Source organism: Montipora capricornis, chromosome 11 (assembly GCF_036669925.1).
Source record: "Montipora capricornis isolate CH-2021 chromosome 11, ASM3666992v2, whole genome shotgun sequence".
Classification (NCBI taxonomy): Eukaryota; Metazoa; Cnidaria; class Anthozoa; order Scleractinia; family Acroporidae; genus Montipora; species Montipora capricornis.
In genome coordinates this window covers 7,257,819-7,277,818 of record NC_090893.1, presented here as the reverse complement: position 1 = coordinate 7,277,818, position 20,000 = coordinate 7,257,819, and the positions used below count along the sequence as shown (strand labels likewise).

General features: G+C 37.1%; 2 protein-coding genes across 2 annotated transcripts in view; one reads left to right on the top strand and one right to left on the bottom strand.

The window, feature by feature from the left end:
* Positions 1 to 11,241, bottom strand: part of LOC138023935 (transmembrane protein 59-like) — an 11,427-nt gene extending 186 nt beyond the window's left edge. The window contains exons 1-6 of the mRNA XM_068871015.1: positions 11,078 to 11,241; positions 10,798 to 10,912; positions 6,197 to 6,294; positions 4,271 to 4,526; positions 2,796 to 2,974; positions 1 to 2,011 (exon numbers count right to left, since the gene is read on the bottom strand). The exon at positions 1 to 2,011 is cut by the window's left edge and continues 186 nt beyond it. Coding sequence (XP_068727116.1) covers positions 1,877 to 2,011; positions 2,796 to 2,974; positions 4,271 to 4,526; positions 6,197 to 6,294; positions 10,798 to 10,912; positions 11,078 to 11,218 — 924 coding nt within the window. The 5' untranslated portion in view covers positions 11,219 to 11,241 and the 3' untranslated portion in view covers positions 1 to 1,876. The remainder of the gene's footprint in view (positions 2,012 to 2,795; positions 2,975 to 4,270; positions 4,527 to 6,196; positions 6,295 to 10,797; positions 10,913 to 11,077) is intronic.
* A 108-nt stretch (positions 11,242 to 11,349) lies between these two features.
* The window catches only part of LOC138023933 (nucleotide sugar transporter SLC35D1-like), a 15,108-nt gene continuing 6,457 nt past the window's right edge, over positions 11,350 to 20,000 (top strand). Inside the window, exons 1-11 of the mRNA XM_068871014.1 lie at positions 11,350 to 11,600; positions 12,614 to 12,647; positions 13,078 to 13,164; positions 13,683 to 13,750; positions 13,867 to 13,938; positions 14,424 to 14,492; positions 15,202 to 15,272; positions 16,205 to 16,236; positions 18,472 to 18,564; positions 19,170 to 19,237; positions 19,770 to 19,848. Coding sequence (XP_068727115.1) covers positions 11,482 to 11,600; positions 12,614 to 12,647; positions 13,078 to 13,164; positions 13,683 to 13,750; positions 13,867 to 13,938; positions 14,424 to 14,492; positions 15,202 to 15,272; positions 16,205 to 16,236; positions 18,472 to 18,564; positions 19,170 to 19,237; positions 19,770 to 19,848 — 792 coding nt within the window. The 5' untranslated portion in view covers positions 11,350 to 11,481. The remainder of the gene's footprint in view (positions 11,601 to 12,613; positions 12,648 to 13,077; positions 13,165 to 13,682; positions 13,751 to 13,866; positions 13,939 to 14,423; positions 14,493 to 15,201; positions 15,273 to 16,204; positions 16,237 to 18,471; positions 18,565 to 19,169; positions 19,238 to 19,769; positions 19,849 to 20,000) is intronic.

Below are 20,000 nucleotides of genomic sequence, written 5' to 3'. Positions count from 1 at the left end.
ATAGCAGGCTCTTCCGTTGAAAACGTCACGCGCTCAAAACACCCTCTTCCTTTGAAAATGGCGCGCGGTCGAAATATAAGGGGTTGGTAACTTATATTTCGACCGCGCGCCGTTTTCAACGGAAGAGCCTGCTTACAGGCTAATTCGGACAATGAAGACTGGATTGGGTTTCAAGTTTCAGTTTTTCGGAAGAGTTAACAGTTAACAGTTGCCTTGACGGATTTTTTTTTATTTTGGTTCTTCTCTTTTGACTGAAAGGGATTTAACCGTGATCCAGTATCTCAATAACCGTTACGTTTTTTGACAAAATTGTCTAGTTACATAATTGCAACAAATCATTGACGATATATATGATACAGTAAATGGCCTCTGAGCGTGTCGTAAGTACAGAATTTAAACCACCTTATAAAAGAAGAAAAATGGTAATTGAATGTTACACCACTTAAATTACTTAAATGAATCCAAGTTTAGAGCATACATGTCTTTTGAAATTGCTAACCATAAATAACATGTTAGTGGACCCCATTTAATAATTAACAAATAGATTCCAAGTTGTCGTGCGTCTTTCCAGTAATAGATCACAGATGCAGTCAAAATGTGGTAATAACAAAAGAGTGGCACACAAGGTAATACCAAGTGTCTCACTGATGTTCTTACCACATTTTGTTGTCTTTTGTGATCTATTTAAGAAATACATTCCATGTTGCCGTGCGTCTGTTCAGTAATTGATCGCAGATGACGTCAAAATGTGGTAAGAACAAAAAAGTGGCACACGAGGCGATGTCCTAATCATTTTGAGCTGTTTGGAAGTTCATTTTTTGCAATCGTGTTGGAATGGCTAACTTTTCAGGTAAGGGTCCTTCCTCTTGATGAACACTACATTTCATTGGCTGCATAGTAGTATAGATGGTTTTCACGTGACGTCATCGTCGCCATGTTGGTGGGCGAAAACAAAAGATCTCTCATTAGCGTCTTTTGTTCGTCCACCAGAGGTCGTACGTTACCCTATTGTTATTGGTGTCTCTAGAGATTGGTTGAAAACGTCCTATAGTGTCGTACATCCTATTGTTTTCTGTGCTAAATCCATTGTTATCTTTGTTTGTTCTTTTGTTCTTTTGGTCGATCTTGAAGCCCATTCAATGAGGTACAATACAACCCTAATTTTCTTCTGTTTGTTTTTGCTCTTTTGTCACCTGTGAGCTTTCACGATTCTTTACAAAGAATGAGCCACTCCCTAGCTACAAGGTAGAGTTTCAGACCAACGTTAGCTGTATGGACTGACTCATACGAAATGGACACGAATGAAACTAGTTTGATGTCTATGATGTACAACTGAAATGATACCCTCAGCTTAAACACACACGAGCTGTTCCACAATCCGATCCAATAAAATTAAAGCCGAAAGTTATCTAATGGCAGAAAGCCAAGACAGGAAAAAATCTTTACGGAATTGTATTCAAGTATAATAATAATTATCAAGTTCTTTGGCAACATCCTAAATTATCAATTTGTCACACTTCCCCTTGAAACAAATACAAAAAAATCTGAAGTGTAATTGTTGTGCAAACTGTATTCTGGGCAGCTACATGTATCCCAAATTGTGCCTCAAACATAATATATACATCCAGACCATGTTCAGAGATCTTCAGCACCACATGCAAACAGTCATCTTTAACAAAAATGTCAGTGCCTTCAAACCCAGCAAAATGATTACCGGTATTGATATACAAAAAGGTAAGTTATCAAGGACAGTCACTGTTATTACAGAAAATAGTCAGTGACTTTTAAGAGGACTACAGTTGAATGCTTGCGCACAGGTTACAGACACCTGTATGCATCCTCAAGACAGTTGATACACAAAGAAATAATATTCTCTTCACAAAACTGTTGCATCGATGTGAACTTTCACAGGCACTGGGCCTGCCTCATCTTTCTCATCCGCTTTAACAAGTGGCATCTTTTCCAACAAACCGTCATCATCTAGAAGCATGAGTTCACGTACGATGGAAACCTACCAAATAACAAATTACATGTATGGAAATTAAAGCAAAGGATTTTGATAAAGATTTCAGATTGCAGAATAACAAGTCACCTATTGTTAAACAGATTATAAGAGACCAGTCACATGTTCAAATAGGTGGCCTGGCATTCTCTAATTTTATTTGGACGTCTATGGGAGGCGCAGTGGCCTCATGCTTAGTGCGCTCGACTCCAGATCAAGTGGTCCTGGTTTGAGCCCTGGCTGGGGACATTGTTTTGTGTTCTTGGGCAAGACACTTAACTCTCACAGTGCCTCTCTCCACCCAGGTGCATAAATGGGTACCGGCAAATTTAATGCTGGAGTAACCCTGTGATGGACTGTCATCCCATCCAGGGGGGAGTAGAAATACTCTTAGTCGCTCCCTGCTACAGAAACCGGGATAAGCTCTGGACTAATGGGCCACTTGGCTCTTAAGCAGACTTTACCTTTTTACCTATTAGAAACATATTAATTTTCACATTGTTTGATGAACAAACAGTACAGCACATAATCATAACATCATGTGGTCATCATTGTGGTCAATGGTTGTGGTTACACTTGAGAGGAACACAGGGCAACACTAGTGTTGGCAATATTCTAGTGTCAACTCTCTGGTGTTTTGAATCCCTGGGGGAACACTGCATGAACAATAGAACTTGATTTTAACACTAGTGTAAACTCCCTAATGCAACCTCAACAAATGTTTGTAAACAAGAAATATTGCCATTGTTTCAATGCACAACAATAATTATTGTAAAAAAAACACAGACTTCACCTTGGCCTTTTCTTTTGGTGCTGTTGTTGCCGTAGCAAGACAGAGCCACAACAGGAAGAAAATTGACATGAACAGCATTGATGTCAAGAGCCAAAAGGGAATACCAGAACGCTGGGAAACACAGCGCAACCACTGACGGCCTTTGTCAACCGCCTTATCAGCATAGGAACCATCATCATCTAGGGAGAACAATCAAGATTCAAACTACATATAGATTAAAGAGATGTATTAAATTTTATTAATGGTGATTAAAGATTGTATGAAAAAGTCCAAGAGCTTATGATGTCAGAATCAAAACTATGATCTTGCCACTACTATGGCTTAAACTATAAAAAACAGTGATAAAATAGAACGACGTTTTGGCCGATCCATGATCATTCTATAAAGGACAATAATTATTTGTACGAGGAGAGATTCTTGATGTGTTCGTCGATATTGGTGTCCTTGCAGAGAAGCCTTCAAATCTTTTTTTGTGTGACTGTTCATCAAATGAGAGTATTGTTCCTTCTGAATACTCTTCCTTCCTTCTTTAAACAGTTGATGACAAATGCTTCACCTACATTTAAGTGGACAAACTCCTTAGCTAAGCATAATCCTTGTTTGAAATAGAACAAAACTGAGATACCAACCAAGGGTCATCCCTGGAAATGCCGAGATTTCCATTTTCAACATTAAGGCCAAGTGACAAGAGACTGTTTTCCCCATCCCATGACACAATGTTTTGGGGAGTTATTAACATAAAAACAATACAAGTTAATTACTCTTGGGACTGTCAAACTTCAGTGAACTGGATATCCAAAGTTAACTGTACATTTATTATGGGATTTGCAAAAACAGCAAATATACAATGGATGACAACCAAATGAAACTCACAAAAGAAGGTCCACCCAATCCTTCAAAGTTCCATTGAGAAAATCCCGCAGAATTTGTCATATGCACATAAGAAAAATTTCTTTTATGAATAACCAATAATAATCTACACGTAGAAATAAAGGTTACTCATCAAGACCTGTATTCATAAAAGTTTTGTCAAAGTGCTACCAGGAAATTTCTTGTTGCTAACATTTATGGTTGTTGTCATGGTGATTGTAGTCGTCATCATCAGCATTGTTATTAAAGATCTTATGTTTAATTTATTATATAAACACCAATGAAATACCAAGTGAGCTCTCACACAAAAACATTATATCTTCACATGTGAAGATAATGTTATTTTCACATGTGAAAAGATCACTGTTGCTATGGTTACATACAAAAAATGCACCTTTCAATGCGTTTCGTGAAATGATTTAGTATTTCATTGGTGTTTATAATAGTAAATAGAATATTGCATGGCTGCTTGGAGATACCAAATTTCTCTTCTTGTGTTGAAAAATATTTCACTTGTTCGCTGCACTCACTCAGGAAATATTTTTCAACACTCGAAGAGAAATTTCCTATCTCCGTGCGGCCAAATAATATCCTCTATATCTCACCAGTGTAACTGATTTCTTGAGGCTCATCACTCTCCAACTCAATGTCGTCAAACTGTGGAGCAACAACAATTTCCTGCGGCTGCTCATTGACTTCGACCAAGATACTGCCACCTTCACTGAAACTGTAATAGGATGAAGACATCCTATAATAGTAACCAACTCTGTCCACAAAACCATGACAATACCTCTTGACATCTAGGACAGGGTACACATATACCATGTAAGTATGGAAGCTCCAAGGACCTGGCACAGTCTCCTAGAACAAAAAAGAGAAAGAACGTCAAGTAAAAATATATACACTGTACAGTACTGCTCAAAGGTAAGTTGACAGTCACTCGCGAGTCGCGAAACTCAACTCGAGACTCAATTCTCGATCCTCGAAAATTTCGAGAATCGAGTCTCGAGTCGAGTCGAGTCAACTCGAGAGTTGAGTCTTTCGAGTTTCAAGTCGAGAAAAATAATGAGCTTGATGCTTGACTGATCTCTCAAGAAATAAATTAGACAAGCAAAGTTTTAAATAAAGTGAGGTTGCCTGGTAAGGCAGTTGCATTACGAGCGTATAAATGTTCCAAGTTTCGCTAACGTTGACATATGCAAATTTAACTTGCAGATGAAGTTACCCTCAAGCGGATGTCACGCAATTCTTTGACTTTTGATTACAGTTTATTTCAATTATTTTACCTACTTACGAAATCATCAGAGAATGTTTCTAAAGTAAGAAGAATAGTTTCCAGTGTGTAGGAACGAATCAGACACTGCAGGCATATTTACAAGTGCTCAAAAATGTAATTGTGGAAGTACACGTGCAAGCCTGACGGTCTGTGCTGGTTCATTTCGATCCACTGCCTCTTTACTTTACAATACTTCGTTTTTGAAAAATAATGGTTGCACGATTTGTGTCAGTTCATGCGCATGGTAAATGTAACTGACAAGTTTTCATACAACAAATGAATGAAGATTTTCACGTTTACTCAATTGTGCCATGGTGTTGGCTTAATACAGCAATAAATGAATAATTGCGTATACCTGTGCGAGTTTTTAGAGCATGTTATATTTTCCCTTTCGATTCTCTTGACATCCAAAACGAGCAAGCAGAATTGCGACCATAATTGACCATTCGTCTTTGATGATTTTGATGATAAAGTTTCAATTCAGCTTTTGTCAGGATGGGAAAGACGCGGTAGTATTCGGAATTCCAGTTTGTTGATATTACAACGCCAACTTTTGAACGAGCCCCTTTTTACTCTGATAAATTAAATGTCCGTGCTCATTTTGCTAGTTTGTGCCTGGGGAACGCGACGTTATTTTTCTACATGCCGAAGGATAGTGAAGATAACATTTTTTTCGTGGGCCAAGAACATCGAAAGCTTGCTTAGAGTCGACATGAATATTGCGTACAAAGGCTCCGTTACTGGAATTGTTCATTTCTTCGAGACATAAATCGCTTTCTCGAGTTCTTCTCGAGTTTATGCATATTCCAAAGTCCATCTTTCTCGACTCTCGATTCTCGACTCTCAAGTGGTCAGTAACAACTAATCATCTAGGAAACATACAGTAGCACGTTTTGATGACCCTGACCTGGAAAAAGACCTACCGGTACTTTACCTCATTAATTTTTTGTGCATGGTTAATCGACGTTTTTAAAGATTTATAGAGGAATCGATGATTTTCAACAGAGCTTTCACTACAATTTCAAGTTTGAAATTGGGAATGAACTGAGTTGTAAAGAAGAAAGCAGTTAAGATGGTCTGCCTGAAAGAAGTTTGGATCCATCCATTATGGTAGAATTGGGGGACATTTCCGGCCCTGCTGTCCCTTAGTGGCCCCTTTAAATTTATAAAAATTCATTGTTTAATTCACTGCACAACTCTACAAGGGGTAATATCACAGGTGAAAGGATTAAGATAACAAGATTACATCATTTACCTCATGATTTAATTCAGGTGATGAAATGACATCAAGAGATTTGCATCCAACCACACAAGCAAAGTTACTGTCATTGTCTTTGAAAGCATCCTTGCAACCTGGGAACAAACATTATAAGTTAAAAAAAAAATCAGTGTATCTTGCCCTTAGTACGTACAGTGTAATCAAGTCTGTCATCATGATATTAACTCATTGACATCTGTGCAGCTACAGCTGGCCGAAAACACCCCCTCTATCTCCTGTGCTGGGCAAAACTGGCCGCACGAACGCCCAAAAGCAAACGAGCCCTTCCCATTTTCCCAGGTAATTTTTGTCTGTTTTTGTTGTCATAGATACTAAGTGGACATATTAATCAATCAGATGTTGTGTTTTGCATAGTTTTTGACAAGTGATGAGAAGAGCCAAGAGGCTGGAGTTTCTCAGAATTTTTTTGCCTTGCGCAATCAAATTATGCGTCAATATTTGGGGACTCAAGCGATGAAGAAAGTTTCTATGGGTTTCCTATCGGGGAAAATAATTCTAATAATAATTCAGATAATTCCGATCGTGATTTCAGCGATTTATGGAGAGATGAAGAAGAGAACGAAGGAAACACACGACCACAGGTAGGTGATGAAGAAGACCCGGACGAACTTCAATGGTTACGGCATTAATCTTAGGGTTCCAGATCATCCAACGTCATAAGATTTCTTTTTAGCTTTTGTTGGTGATGATTTATTGATCCAGATTGTCACTGAAACCAACCGCTACGCTCGCCAAAAGCTTGCAGATTCCCCTGCGCATCTTGCTACATCTCAATCTGTTACACTCGCGTAAATCAAAGCTTTCATTGCAATAAATATGTTAATGGACATGATTAGGCTTCCCAGTTTAAATTCTTACAGGTCAAGCAATCTTTGTTTTGGAAATGTAGGTAGAAAGAAGAAAATGCCCAGAAACAGGTTCACAGAATTACCATGAACACCCGCAGATAAGCCACACCCTGAATTTAGCAGCTCAAATTTTGGGAAAAAAGTTTTCTGAAAGAAATCAAAAGAAATCCAAGTCGAGTCTTTAGAAGTCTTCTTCATCCAATCTTTATCGAAAGTTAACTCACTATAAATATTGCAACAGAAAATACTTCAAAGGCTTACCCACAATTTTAGCACTCATTATTTTAAATATAATGAAAATCATTTCCACCAACTTTGACACATGATTGATCTTTTTCTGGTATTTGTTGACAGAAATTTCTTCTACATTCAATGCAATTTTCCGTAGATTTTTGCATTACAACAAAAACTTGACCGGTGTTTTTATTAAAAAAATTAACCACACAATTCAATGAGTTCCTAGTGTGTGATTTAAAGCGGTACTACAACTAAAAAAACAATTCTTTTTTTTCTTTGGATTTCAAAACTATGTTAACTAAACACTAACTTACCCAAGTTTTAAGTTCTGATTTTGAAAAGACTTATTTATTGGTCCACCATAACTAATTTTAAAATCTTGAGAGAGCTGGGTCGAGGAGAAAATGACGTCAAAGACCCACTAGTTTAAGAATGCAATGAGTGTGTACACGGCTGAATTAATATGCAGCACAGAAGTTTTGGGTTTTCAGACTTTTAAACCTGTGTTTTGCATATATAAAAAATTGTGTTTACACGCTGAAATTTTAAGCTAGTGAGTAAATCACGTCATTTTCTCTAGATCCAACCCTCTGAGGTCCAATCGGTCAGTTTTGAACGTGAGTAGTGGCGAACTGTGAAATCCAAAACTTACACTGAAAATAAACAGCCTTTGGATAAAACTCAAAGCTCAAAATTTTGCCAGTTAGGTGTTAAGGACGTTCGTGCCCATTGCTACTGCGCATCCTTACAGCGCACGCAAATTCACATGCCACGTCATGCATCGAGCAGGCGCGCTAAGTACTAAAATGAAAAATGATAGGGCACATGTCCATTGCTATAGCTTTGCTTGGATTTAACGATCTTGGATGTTCGGTGACCCCTACTTTTCTTTTCAGAAACTGAATTTTTTTACAATTATCACCACATTGTCCAAAAATGAACAAAAAATCAATGTGAGAAGTTAAAAAAATTTCAAGATTTCTGTCCTCGGGACATTGAATCCTGCCATCTTGCGGCTGCAAGGCCAATAAAACTATGGTCGCTAAATGCGAACTTGTTCGTTAAGGAACCTCAACAGTTAACTAAATTCACTTGATGGGTCCACTCAAACAAAGTTTGGTAGGGAACATTTCACTTCAAAGATGTAATTGCAATATTTTTGGGTTTACAGACACTGTGGCCTCATTCGCTAAAAAAGCCGGATTTTTTCAGATTTAGGGTGTTCTTCCGGGCCAGTTCTTTCCAAAGCGAAGTCTGTGACCCCCATTTTTTTTACATTTCTGACATCACTAACTCATCATCTTTCAATGGTAAAATTTTCAGAAAAAAATCAATGTTAGAAAATTTTTGCACGAACGTCCTTAAGCGAAAATGCTTTCAAAATCTGAAGAAAAAAAGGAAATGATTTTTTGATCATAGTACCACTTTAAGCTTCTCTCAGAAAGGAGTTAAAATTTGCATTTACTTTACGAAATACCGCTGCAAATGCTTTAGACAACATTTCTGAAAAATTAACTGATCAGGTCTTTTTCTCAAATGCTTTATCATAGACGGTGGTATACCACCGGTGATCGGCTTCTAATGAAACCCCTGCCGGTATCGGTCAGTTTCCCCAATCCAAAGTCTAACTCTGCCCTGATAAACAGTTCAATATGCTGTAATGGGGGGTCCAAATCCGCAGCGGGGGACAATCTGCTTGCGGATTTGTACTGGGGAATCAAAATCCGATAGCGGATTTGTACTGGGGGGGTCCAAATCCTGGGGAGTCGAAATTCGCTAGGACATGTTTATTTTGACTATTTCTTTAGTTCAGTTAGATTGCTCAAACATTTAAGGGTCCAAAAGACTTTTGCTTGTGCAACTCTTCAAGTAAATCGCAAGGATTTGCCACCATGTGCTTGGCAGCGATTGCATCCTGGAGAAAAGCTTGTTCACCAGAAAGGGAAGATAGTTTTCAAAAAATGGCATGACAAATGGTCAGTGTCACTCTACAAAATTAATTTAAATGCCGATACTCCTGATGTTGTCCAGCCCTGATCAGCCTTTACAATGAAAATGTGGGGGGAGTTGACCCCACTGATCAATTTCATAAGTATTATTCAGTCGGTCGTTCTTGCAAGAATTGGTACATGTATAAGGATTCGTTTTGGTTTGCCAGTGATATTTCTATTTGTAATTCTTTTATTTTACAAAAATTATTGTTATTTAACTGGGGCAGGGAAGTCTAAATTGAAGCAGGCAGATTTTCGAACTAAGCTTTCCAAGCAGCTAATAGACCACTTTCCATATATTAAAATTCAGGATGATAGTGAGGCTTAGAGGACACACACAAAATAAATGAATAAACATGTTCATTCAGTTTCCTTCTTTTGTGTCCTCTAGGCCTTGCTGCCAAGCTCAATTTTAATACATCAAAAGCGGTCTATTGCAGATTTTTCTTGTAGCGTTTCAGCTGTGCAATCATTTAAGTATCGCAAAATTGAGAATCTTTCTCTTGGGAAGGGAAATGCCACTAAACACTTCTGCAAGAAGATCAAGGATAGGAAAAGCCAATGTGTTCGCTGTAAAAGGGTGGGAATCAAGACTCCCTCTGGGTGGGCTGTCAAAACAAGTTTTCAATGCATTCAGTGCACGGTTGCTTTATGTCAAGCAAATTGTTTTAAATAACATTCATCACTCAGTTAATCTGGTTTAAATTTCTTCATCGCATGAGTCCTCGGCTGCCAAGAAATCCACAACATGAAACTCAGAAATATTAATGTACATACTATTAAATGTAATGTCTGGCTCCTGTTTGGCCCCTAATTAATTATACATACTATAACTGGCCTTTAGTTTTGTCTTTGTATTTTCAAGTTATCACGCGGTGAATTAAATCTTCGAATTTTGATTTTCAGTTTGGCTGTTTAAATGCATTTTGGCATAAATTATTTTGGCCTTACAATTTATGTTCCTTTGAATAAACTTTTAATTTTTAACACCCACATAACGTAGTGAATAATTAAAATCAGCCGGGATCTGGGGCGAACTTGCATGCGGCCACCTATATGGTGACGTCATTAATGGCATTCACCCTTTCATTACTAAAACAACCCACAATACAGTACCGCTCAGAAATACGTTAACTACTTGCTTGTGCAAACAATGGCATTATGTTTTTCTTTTTTTCAGTTTGGTGGTCGTGTATTGTACATGACCACAAGTCTCTTCTGTTTTAGAACAGAATTAACATTTTAGTGAGTGATTACTAAGCAACGGATATTTCTTATGAAACACTTGATGCACTTAAAATACACAGGCTTCATAAATTATGCATACACTCGCTAAGTTTGTGTATTTGGTTGATGCATATATTGAGAGGGAACTCAGCTGAGCGGCGTAATTTTAAGTCATTTTGCTGAATAGATTTCTGCCACAAGACTCACGCAGCGAAAAGATGCATGTGCTCACAAAACAGCTCAAGTAAATGAATAACTAAATTAGGCTTGTTACCTGTTAGGCAAGTTTCCGTGCTGTTCTTCTCGATTGTATTTCCCCCAACTTGCAATTGAACTTGTTCGATCGCCGAAAGGCGACACCCTTGTTTACAAGCATACAAAGGTTCTTCCTAACAAATTTAAAAATCATATGCCTTTAATACTTAATAATAAAGCACAAAAAACACGGATAAAAGATTTCCGTGAGAAAATACATCGATGTGGCCCTCCTCTCAAAAGCTGTCGACTGCGCATTAAACCCGAGTTTTGGGTGATTTGCAGATACAAAAACTCACCTTCGGATAGGTGTGTAAAGGGTAGCTTCTATCGCAACTGTTCTTGCAGTTACTTAGAGTACTTGAAAATTCATTCGCATAGATGTGATAAAAGATCAACGACGAGAACATGAAAACAAAAGTGGTTGTATAATCCGCCATTTTGCAATATTTGCTTCTTCGCAGTACGAGTTCCTCTGTGCTTCGGTTTATTTTGATCACGTGACTCGAAAGAAATAGTCAGCGGTTGATATGCTCTAAAGGTTAGTACATTATGTATCAGCTCTAAAAATACAAGATGGCGGACAAAAACAGCCAAAAAAAAAAAAAGATTTAATTTGTTTGCTTTTTTTCATAAATATTCATGCAACATCAAAGAAGGTTGACTATAGGATCTACAATTAGATAAGCAAATATTTAAAATTATGGCCGACGGAAAACATTCATCGTACTCGTTTTTCTATAGGATAAGCACGGCGTTTTTCTATGCAATTTGTTCCTTCCTCATAATCGTGGTGAACAAGACTGTTTTGACATCTTTCAAGTAAGTTTTAAATCAATCTTGATTTACCAGAGCTGGTGAGCTTGCCTTTGTTTGCATCAGAGATAACAATCACTTTATTTACTATTTTCAAGAGTTAGTGCGGGACTCACATTAAATTATCAGTATTTTAATGATACTGTCAAGTAGTTCTCTATAAATGTCAGCCAGCCCCAAAAACCAACATTTGATTTAATTTGCGTCAATTTGTTGATTTCAGTTTACAGTGGCCGTGTTTTCACGAGCGGTTTTTCAGTTCGCTCAGGCTCGTTTTAAACGTCGCAATTTACATGTGCCGAATCTAAAATGCAAACGATATTTTTCTTGTTTGCATTAGATTCTGCACCTGTAAAATGCTTTCACTGTTTTAGTATATGCTAAATGATATTATTATAATTATATTGAGTGTTAAGAAATTTTCTTTTCCTTCCCTATTGTAATTAAAATCTTGAGAGAATCCAATTTCTGATCTCCAATATATATCCTTTTAACCCAGGTGAATTCAAGTGTGGCTGGCTCTTAGTTAATTTTATAATAGAGACCATCCCAGGGTTTTGGGGCACTCAGGAACATGGCTATTTGAATTGAGGAGGATGGCAACAAAAGCAAAACATCTTAGGGAAATAGGGAACAAGTTTGAAAGTGATTTCTGGATCAAGGAAACAAAAGCAAAATTAATTTTTAAAGGGAACATGGGAAAAGTGACCCTCTTTCCCCTCCCCCCTCCCCTGAAGGGCCTCATAAAAAGCCATTTTAAAGTTGTTTGCTCAGTAACCAAGCCTATGAATGGCTACCTAAGGCTGCCAGTGACCCTGTATTGCTACACTCTGACCTCACTGTCTTATGATTTAAATTGTGGTCTTGTTGTAATTCTAATTTAATTAGTCTACATTAACATTAGAAAAGCACAAGGCTTTGTATCAACACAAGGTCACTGGCAACCTCGCTTTTATTCTTAGGCCAGTTAACTTAGCTACAACTGTAAAATGGTCTATTTCTCCTCTTATTTTTCATAGATTTCCGTCATTCCAATTTCTTGGATTAGGTCAGGTAAGAAAAGTAATATTCATTGGTCTTTGGGCCAATTGCACCAATCAACCTCATTTTAATGAGATCGGACGTCAGCTTGTAAGGTTGCCTCTGGTAGCCACCATCAGTCACTACTAATGACTTCAGTAAATTCATTTGTATTTTGTCCATGGTACTAAGACTTGTTAATTTGACTTACAGTCTCTTTAAACTGTAGAATATAAAACACTGCTGGAATATCAATACACCGGGAGGGGGGAAACTCCCAAATGTCGTAGGGCAGGGATGATAGTCGGAAATTTTCAAAAATACCCCTAAAAGTCCAAGAGTCTTACGAAGGTGGGCAGTGAAAGTTTCTCTTTGAAGTAAATGAATTATTTTATTCCATATTGCCAATCACTGTCAAAAATATATTTGTAACTCAAGGTTATTTTTTTATTGTTAACTTTAGATGATTGCCACAGTCATTGTCCTTTATGGCTTGAAGTTGGGTGCTGTAGTTACATTTCCTGATCTTTCACTCTCAACTTTTGGAAAGGTTAGTTGAGAAAGTTGGTTAAGTCCTGCTGAAAGGTTAGCTCCATTTCAGAAAGAAGAACTGATATTGAAATATCAGTTATTCTTTCTGAAATGGGTCAGGGTTAGGGCATTAACTGTTCGACGACCGAAAGCGGCCTAAACAATTTTAGTCTACTTTAGTCGTCAATGCCGGAACCCCACTGTAGCCATAGTTGTTACATGTATTCCACTCCCAATGTCAACTGAAGACATCAAATAAGTTTTAATGGGTCATACAGTAATACTATACTAACCAATTTGAGTCAAGCTGAACTCATGGTACGTTTAAAACACAAGTCACATTCCACAGGTCACTTGTTACAGGTCATTGTTTTTATACCTATACTATAGCAACCCAAAACCTTCAAATTGGCTAACCTTCAGCCTAATGAGGCCTAAGTTTATAGTAAAGGTTTTGTAACGAGTGACCTGTGAAAAGTGACCTGTACTTTAAACCAGTCAAGCGACTTATCCCAGTTGAATTATACATCTTTCTAGGTATGGCCTCTCCCACTACTGTATGTTGGAAATCTGGTGTTTGGTTTAGGAAGCACAAAAAGACTCAAGTAAGATTGATTTTGTTACAAATACATGTAGGTAGAAATAAAATAATATTAATTAAAAAGTTTTTAATGAAAAAAATATGAACTGATGAAACATTCTCATTTCTGTTTTACTGTAGCCTTCCCATGTTCACAGTTTTGAGGAGATTTTCCATTCTTTTTACAATGATAGGGGAGGCATGGCTTTTAGGGTGAGTATGAAAATTATATATGCAAATCAGCTCTTGCTCTTCAAACACAACACTTTTCAGGGTTCAGACAATTCTGGGTGAATGTCTTGCCTCTAACTTGAGGGAAGTGGGAGAGAGTATGTACATTAGTACATTGGCCTTTAGGATATGAAACAAATCCCTGTGGGTCACTCGCAAATAATTATTTTCTGATCTCCAGCATAAAAATGGATTTGAACTTTTTGCTCCAATCATTTTATTCCAAAGTTTGTCCTGGATCCAAGCAGTGTTTAGTACATGTGTAGAACACCACTTGACTGTACAATGTTGCACAAGTCATCCAAATTGGTGACCCAACACAGAAAGTCAAACCCCTCGATAATTCACCTTCCTATTTAATCTATACTGCACACTAGGTCATGCCTACATTAAACACACTTTTTGACAACCATTTTCAATCCTGGGCACTAGAGGTAGAGGTGATAAATGATCCCTTTGTTTTTTAGATCACCGGCCAACTGGGTTGTGCAAGCGACAGTTTTTCTCATGATTTTTGGGGCACTTGTAGCTGCAAGGTACTGTAAGTTATGCCCTTTGCAAATCTAATCAAATCATTTTACAGGGAGTCTGTGAATGATAATAATATTATTGATACCTCTTACCAGAGTGTAGGGTAACAGGGTTATTATCCTTGCTGGTCAAACATTCACATTCATAAAATACAGAAATACAGAACAGAGCAAAGTGCTGTTTTTTATATCTATGCAGACTTTCAGAACATTCATTTGCCTCTGAGTTGACCGTGTAACACTCTGACCTACAAAAAACAAGAGAAACAAGTGTAAAGGATATAATAATGTTCATCTACTGTATCTATCAGAAAAAGATTTAAGCATACAGGTATTTCTTAAACATGTAGCACAATCAAACATCGTTTTACTTATTTCTCCAAGATCTTTTCCTGATCTTTACAGGAATCTTAAGGAAACTTGCAAGCAGTTTTACGAAAAAAAGATCTCAGGTTTTTTTGTCATGCATGTTACTCAGAGGAATATACATGTAGTGTACCTTTCCTCAGAGCAATGAAGAAGAGAATCTTACCTTACCACTTTAATCAGTAACTGCAGTCAATTTTGAGAATAGAGCCTACTGTATGCCACTAGGGGCATCTGCAGTCTCATTGGGTTGTCCCTGCCTCCTTATTGTTGTATGCAGTCAAATCAAAATGGCTGATTGTGAATACAGTGGATTGCTTTACAAATTCATACTTCTTTCTTCCTTCAGTGACGATCTTGCATTTGATGCCGCTGGCTATGCATTTATTCTCATTAATGACGTTCTTACTGCAGCAAATGGTGAGGAAAAATGTTCTCTTTCACCTGTTTTTCCATGATTTTAGGAGGTTGGCAAAAACATTAACAATAATGTGATAATAATAATGACAATATTAAGAACAACAAACTACACTAAAAATAGTAGAGGCAATTTATCACCTGGTGATGGGCATTGCCTGGCATTACTAATTAAAATCACTGTTTCTGTGTTTCGCTATTTCGTTGTTTAGTAATGTCCATTATAGCCACACTTTGCCGTGAGGCACGTGCAAGAATAACAACAAATAACAATAAATAATACTAATAACAATCATGATAATTACTGGTAACGATTATTCGCCGAATATTTAGGACTGTCACAGTGAAAGCCTAGTAAGTACCTAGAGTACAGAATGGACAAACGTAACCCCAAGGCTGCTGCCTAAGAAATTTTAAGGGGCCCTCAGAGCTAAACACTGAGAACCTAGGAGCCCAACATACACAATTTATGAACTGAAAGGTGTTGCTGTGAAAAATTAAGGCGCCCAGAGCTATTCTTTGGGAGCCCCAGGCTACCGGGCTCCTGTTAGGCAACAGCCTTGAACCCACTAATGTCACCTGGAACGAATTTTGGGCCACCTTAGTAGATCCAAGATTGATTCCTGCTGCCATTTTGCTCTCACTGCTGTGCCATTATATATTATAACCCTGCTTCCTTAGACTCTCTTGTTCCTGGCATGAGTCAAGGCTATATGAAAATGATGTGATTGCATCTGTGGATCCTCTACCACTTAGGTATCTACAGATGACTTGTCGCCAGAGCAAGCTGTTGATTTCATTTACATGTAATTTGTCTACCGGTAATAGACAGTTGCTTGCGTACAAAGTCAAAGCTAATGCCAGGCATTTCACTGAGAGATAGTTATGTTATGAAATCCATCGTTGTATTGACACCTTGTTTCTGTGTACTACAGGTGTGTATGTAAAGAAAAAGTTGGATTCAAAGGTGAATAAAAACTCACTAATAATCAATAAACTTCATGTCTTTTACTGTGGGTTGTTTTTGCTTTTTTTTTTGGATTTTTTTCCAAGTTCACATGTACATGTAATAAATTAACAAGACATCTTCAGTTTTTTCATTTGAGACGTAAAGTAAATTTCTGATCGTGACCTCAAATATTTTTCTTTCTCAGAGATTAACCTACTCACACATTGCCTAAAACTTCTTCCCTTTTCACTTCGAAATGTCCAATTTTTGTGCTCTATAAAATTTCACGAAGCATGGCAGAGCTTGTGTGAGGTGTGGGTCTTTTTCTATGATGATATACTTGCACTTCTTTGCGTTGTTCTTTAAAGTGCCCCTAACCCCGGGAGGCGCAGTGGCCTCATGGCTAGTGCGCTCGACTCCGGATCAAGTGTTCTGCGTTTGGGTCCTGGCCAAGGACATTGTGTTGTGTTCTTGGGCAAGACACTTTTAATACTCTCACAGTGCCTCTCTCCACCCAGGTGTATAAGGGGTACCGGCGAATTTAATGCTGGGGGTAACCCTGCGATGGACTGGCATCCCATCCAGAACTCACGTGACAAGCGTTTAGCACGATCTAGCATAGTTCTCAGAAGTGACTGTTTGTACTCGCTGTCAACGTGACTCTCGAAGTGCAGAAGAAGGGGCACTCTAGAAGAAGAAGGGTCATTTTAGTTGGAAAAAAACAAAGTGCCATTTAATGGACTCAGAAAATTAAGTTAGCAAGATGCTGCTGTTAAATAAATCAAGCAGGAACACTGTTGTCTAGGATTGACCCTAATAGACCTTTTCGGATTGTACATTTTGTTTTGCCAATACAGATCATGTGATAATACTCAGGAGGTTTGGTTTTTTTGTTTTGTTCATTAAAATGAGGGCATACAAGCATGAATATGCCTGCGTGCACTCTTTTTAATGAACAAAACAAAGGACCAAACCTCCTGAGTATTTTCACATGATCTGTATTGGGAAAACAAAATGAACAAGCCGAAAAGGTCTAATAGTTGCACGCCCCACATGTAAATGACGTCTCTTTTAAGTCCACTTTCCAACAAAAGGGAAGGGTGAAGGTTAGCACTATTTTTGGTTGCGGTAAATGTGGCTGTTTATCCATTCTTGAGGAGCAGCATTTGGGTTAGGGTTAGGGTTAGGGTTAGTATGTGTTTGTGATGTGTGTGTGTGTGATGTTACTAGTAATTGTCTGTATTCCGAGACACAATTGATGCTTATTGAAATTGGTGTGCATCTAATTACTAGGGTCAATCCCAGACATGTCTGAACAGAAAAGCATGTTGGTCGAATAGTAATATTAATGATAATAATAAATTAAATGCTAATGCTAATGCTAAATTAATAATAATAATAATAATAATAGTAATAATAATAATAATACAATTAAAAAAAGTAAGTAATGATAATAAATAATAAATAATAATAATAATGATAATGATAATTAATAATAATAAAAAACAAATTACAGACAGCTTGCATTTAAACCTGGTTTCAAAGTCAGAGTTGTTCCTCTTGTGATCAGTGCACTCAGTGGAGGTATAAAAGAGACAAAATTTAATTATAAAGGAACTGGAAAATAGTTTTGCAAAAAGGTTGTTGCGGAGATGCAGTAGACAATTTTAATGGACAGTGAGACAGACATTGAGTAAAATTCATGATAAAAACGAAGTTGTGAAAAGGGCCAACAAAATTCTTGGTGGTCCCTCAATTAGGCTATATTGTTTGAATTTGAAATATAGCTATAATCTTTACATCATAATAATAATAATAAAATTATAATAATAATAATAACTATAGCAGTGAAAAGATAAGGCAAAAATGCCATGTTAGCCCAAATTACCATAAAATTATAAGGAAATAAGCTATAGACATCCAAACAAATAGCTAACAATATTCTTGTTAACAATAAGGTTTGCCATTGCCATTGCCATTGCCATTGATCAAAAATTTTGTCCCATTGAAGCAGTTTTTGCAGTTTGGTTATTTTTATCTAATTTTTCATTTTATTTTCTATTTTTATTTTACTTTCTTAAAAATTTATAATTTTATTTTCAATTTTTCTTTTTCTTTTTTTTAATTATTCTCTTTTTAATTTCTCTTAATTTTATATTTTATTTTGTATGGCCCACAATGTAAACTACTGGGTTTTCCAGTAATTGCGTCTAGCCAATAAAATTGATTTATGTATTTATTTCTGTATTTTAGGATCTAGGAAAGTATGGCTTGTTGTTTTACAATGCACTGTTCATGTTTGTTCCAGTTTTTATTATTTCTTATGTAACTGGAGACTTAGATAAGGTGAGCTCGCCATTTATCATGCTGACAGTCATCAGTCATATCATACTGCAATATACCTACCAGGTAGTCTTCTATTCATAGAGTGAGATTCAGAATTTCCTTGTGGAATGAGAACTGTCATCGGTGATGTTTCCCTGAATTTCTGTCTTTGTTGAATCACAGCCAACTTAGGTCCTGCAATGTGATTATTGCTGCCTCCTAATCTTGGCAGCCATTCTAATCAAGTTCATATGAGATTCTCAGATTTCTGGATGTCTGCATTGTGCCCACTGTATCAAGGGCAGCTTTGTTGCATATGGCATGTGATCTGTTTTGCTACCTCTTAGCAGCATTCCACTTTAATATACTCATGGTAATTACTTAAGTTCTATTAGGTTAATTGGCTTTTGCCTCATGCCACACAACTGTGCATACAACTGCACATGAATTGGAAATTGCCAGGACGAGCATGCGGTTGGATCAAAGAGATTTTCGACCCATTGCTGACGTCTCTTTTCCCGTAGTCATCAGCCTAGCGAACGCAAAAAGAAAAGAAACCTCCTGCTAGCAGCGAATGTTTATACTAACTGACCATTACAATATGACTGTTGTTAATCTTTTTGCAGGTGGTGCTCTTTGAGCATTGGAAAGAACCATTATTTCTTTTTCACTTCACACTTTCCTGTGTCATGGGGTAAGTTAACGATAACCTTGTAAAAGTACAAAATAATAGTTGACATCCAGACATTTGGTTAGGTACAGTATGTTGCTTTTATTTTGTTGTTTATTTCCTTATGTAGTCTTTAAAAACTAACATGAATTGTCGTTTTAGTAAAAGTTGTGATCAGGCTAACGTTAGCATAACTCATGTGTTGTCTTAAATTGCGGTTCACTATAAATTAAGCTCTTCCACCTTTGCTGTCAGCACCATGTAAAGTGAAGATTTTGACCCAATCGCCATTTCGTATGAGATGATTTGATTTGATTGTGTCCATTATGCTTTAATTGTTTTCTTTTTCAACACCCCTTTCCTTGTAGTTCTACATTTTAATACCTTTTCTTATCTATTTCAACTTCATTATTTCCCCATATATATTTATGTTCATGCTTATTTGTACTTCCTCACATTGAACTTATAATGACCGAAGCGCGGTCGAAAATGTCATTTTAAATTTTTACTGTTGATTTTTACCATTGAATACCGGCTATATTTTTGTTTCCTTTAGGTTTATTTTAATGTATTCCATTGTACTGTGTACCCAGGCAAACTCTGCACTCACTACAACTATTGTTGGATGCTTAAAGGTAACCTGGCCTTGATATAACTTTATTTATTATTAATATTTAAAAATAATTGATATAGTACATGCACTCTCATTGGTCAATAGCTTAGATGAGAGTATGAAAACACTGCTGTTACATCACTCGAATTTTGTCAGATCGGTTATGTGTTGTCA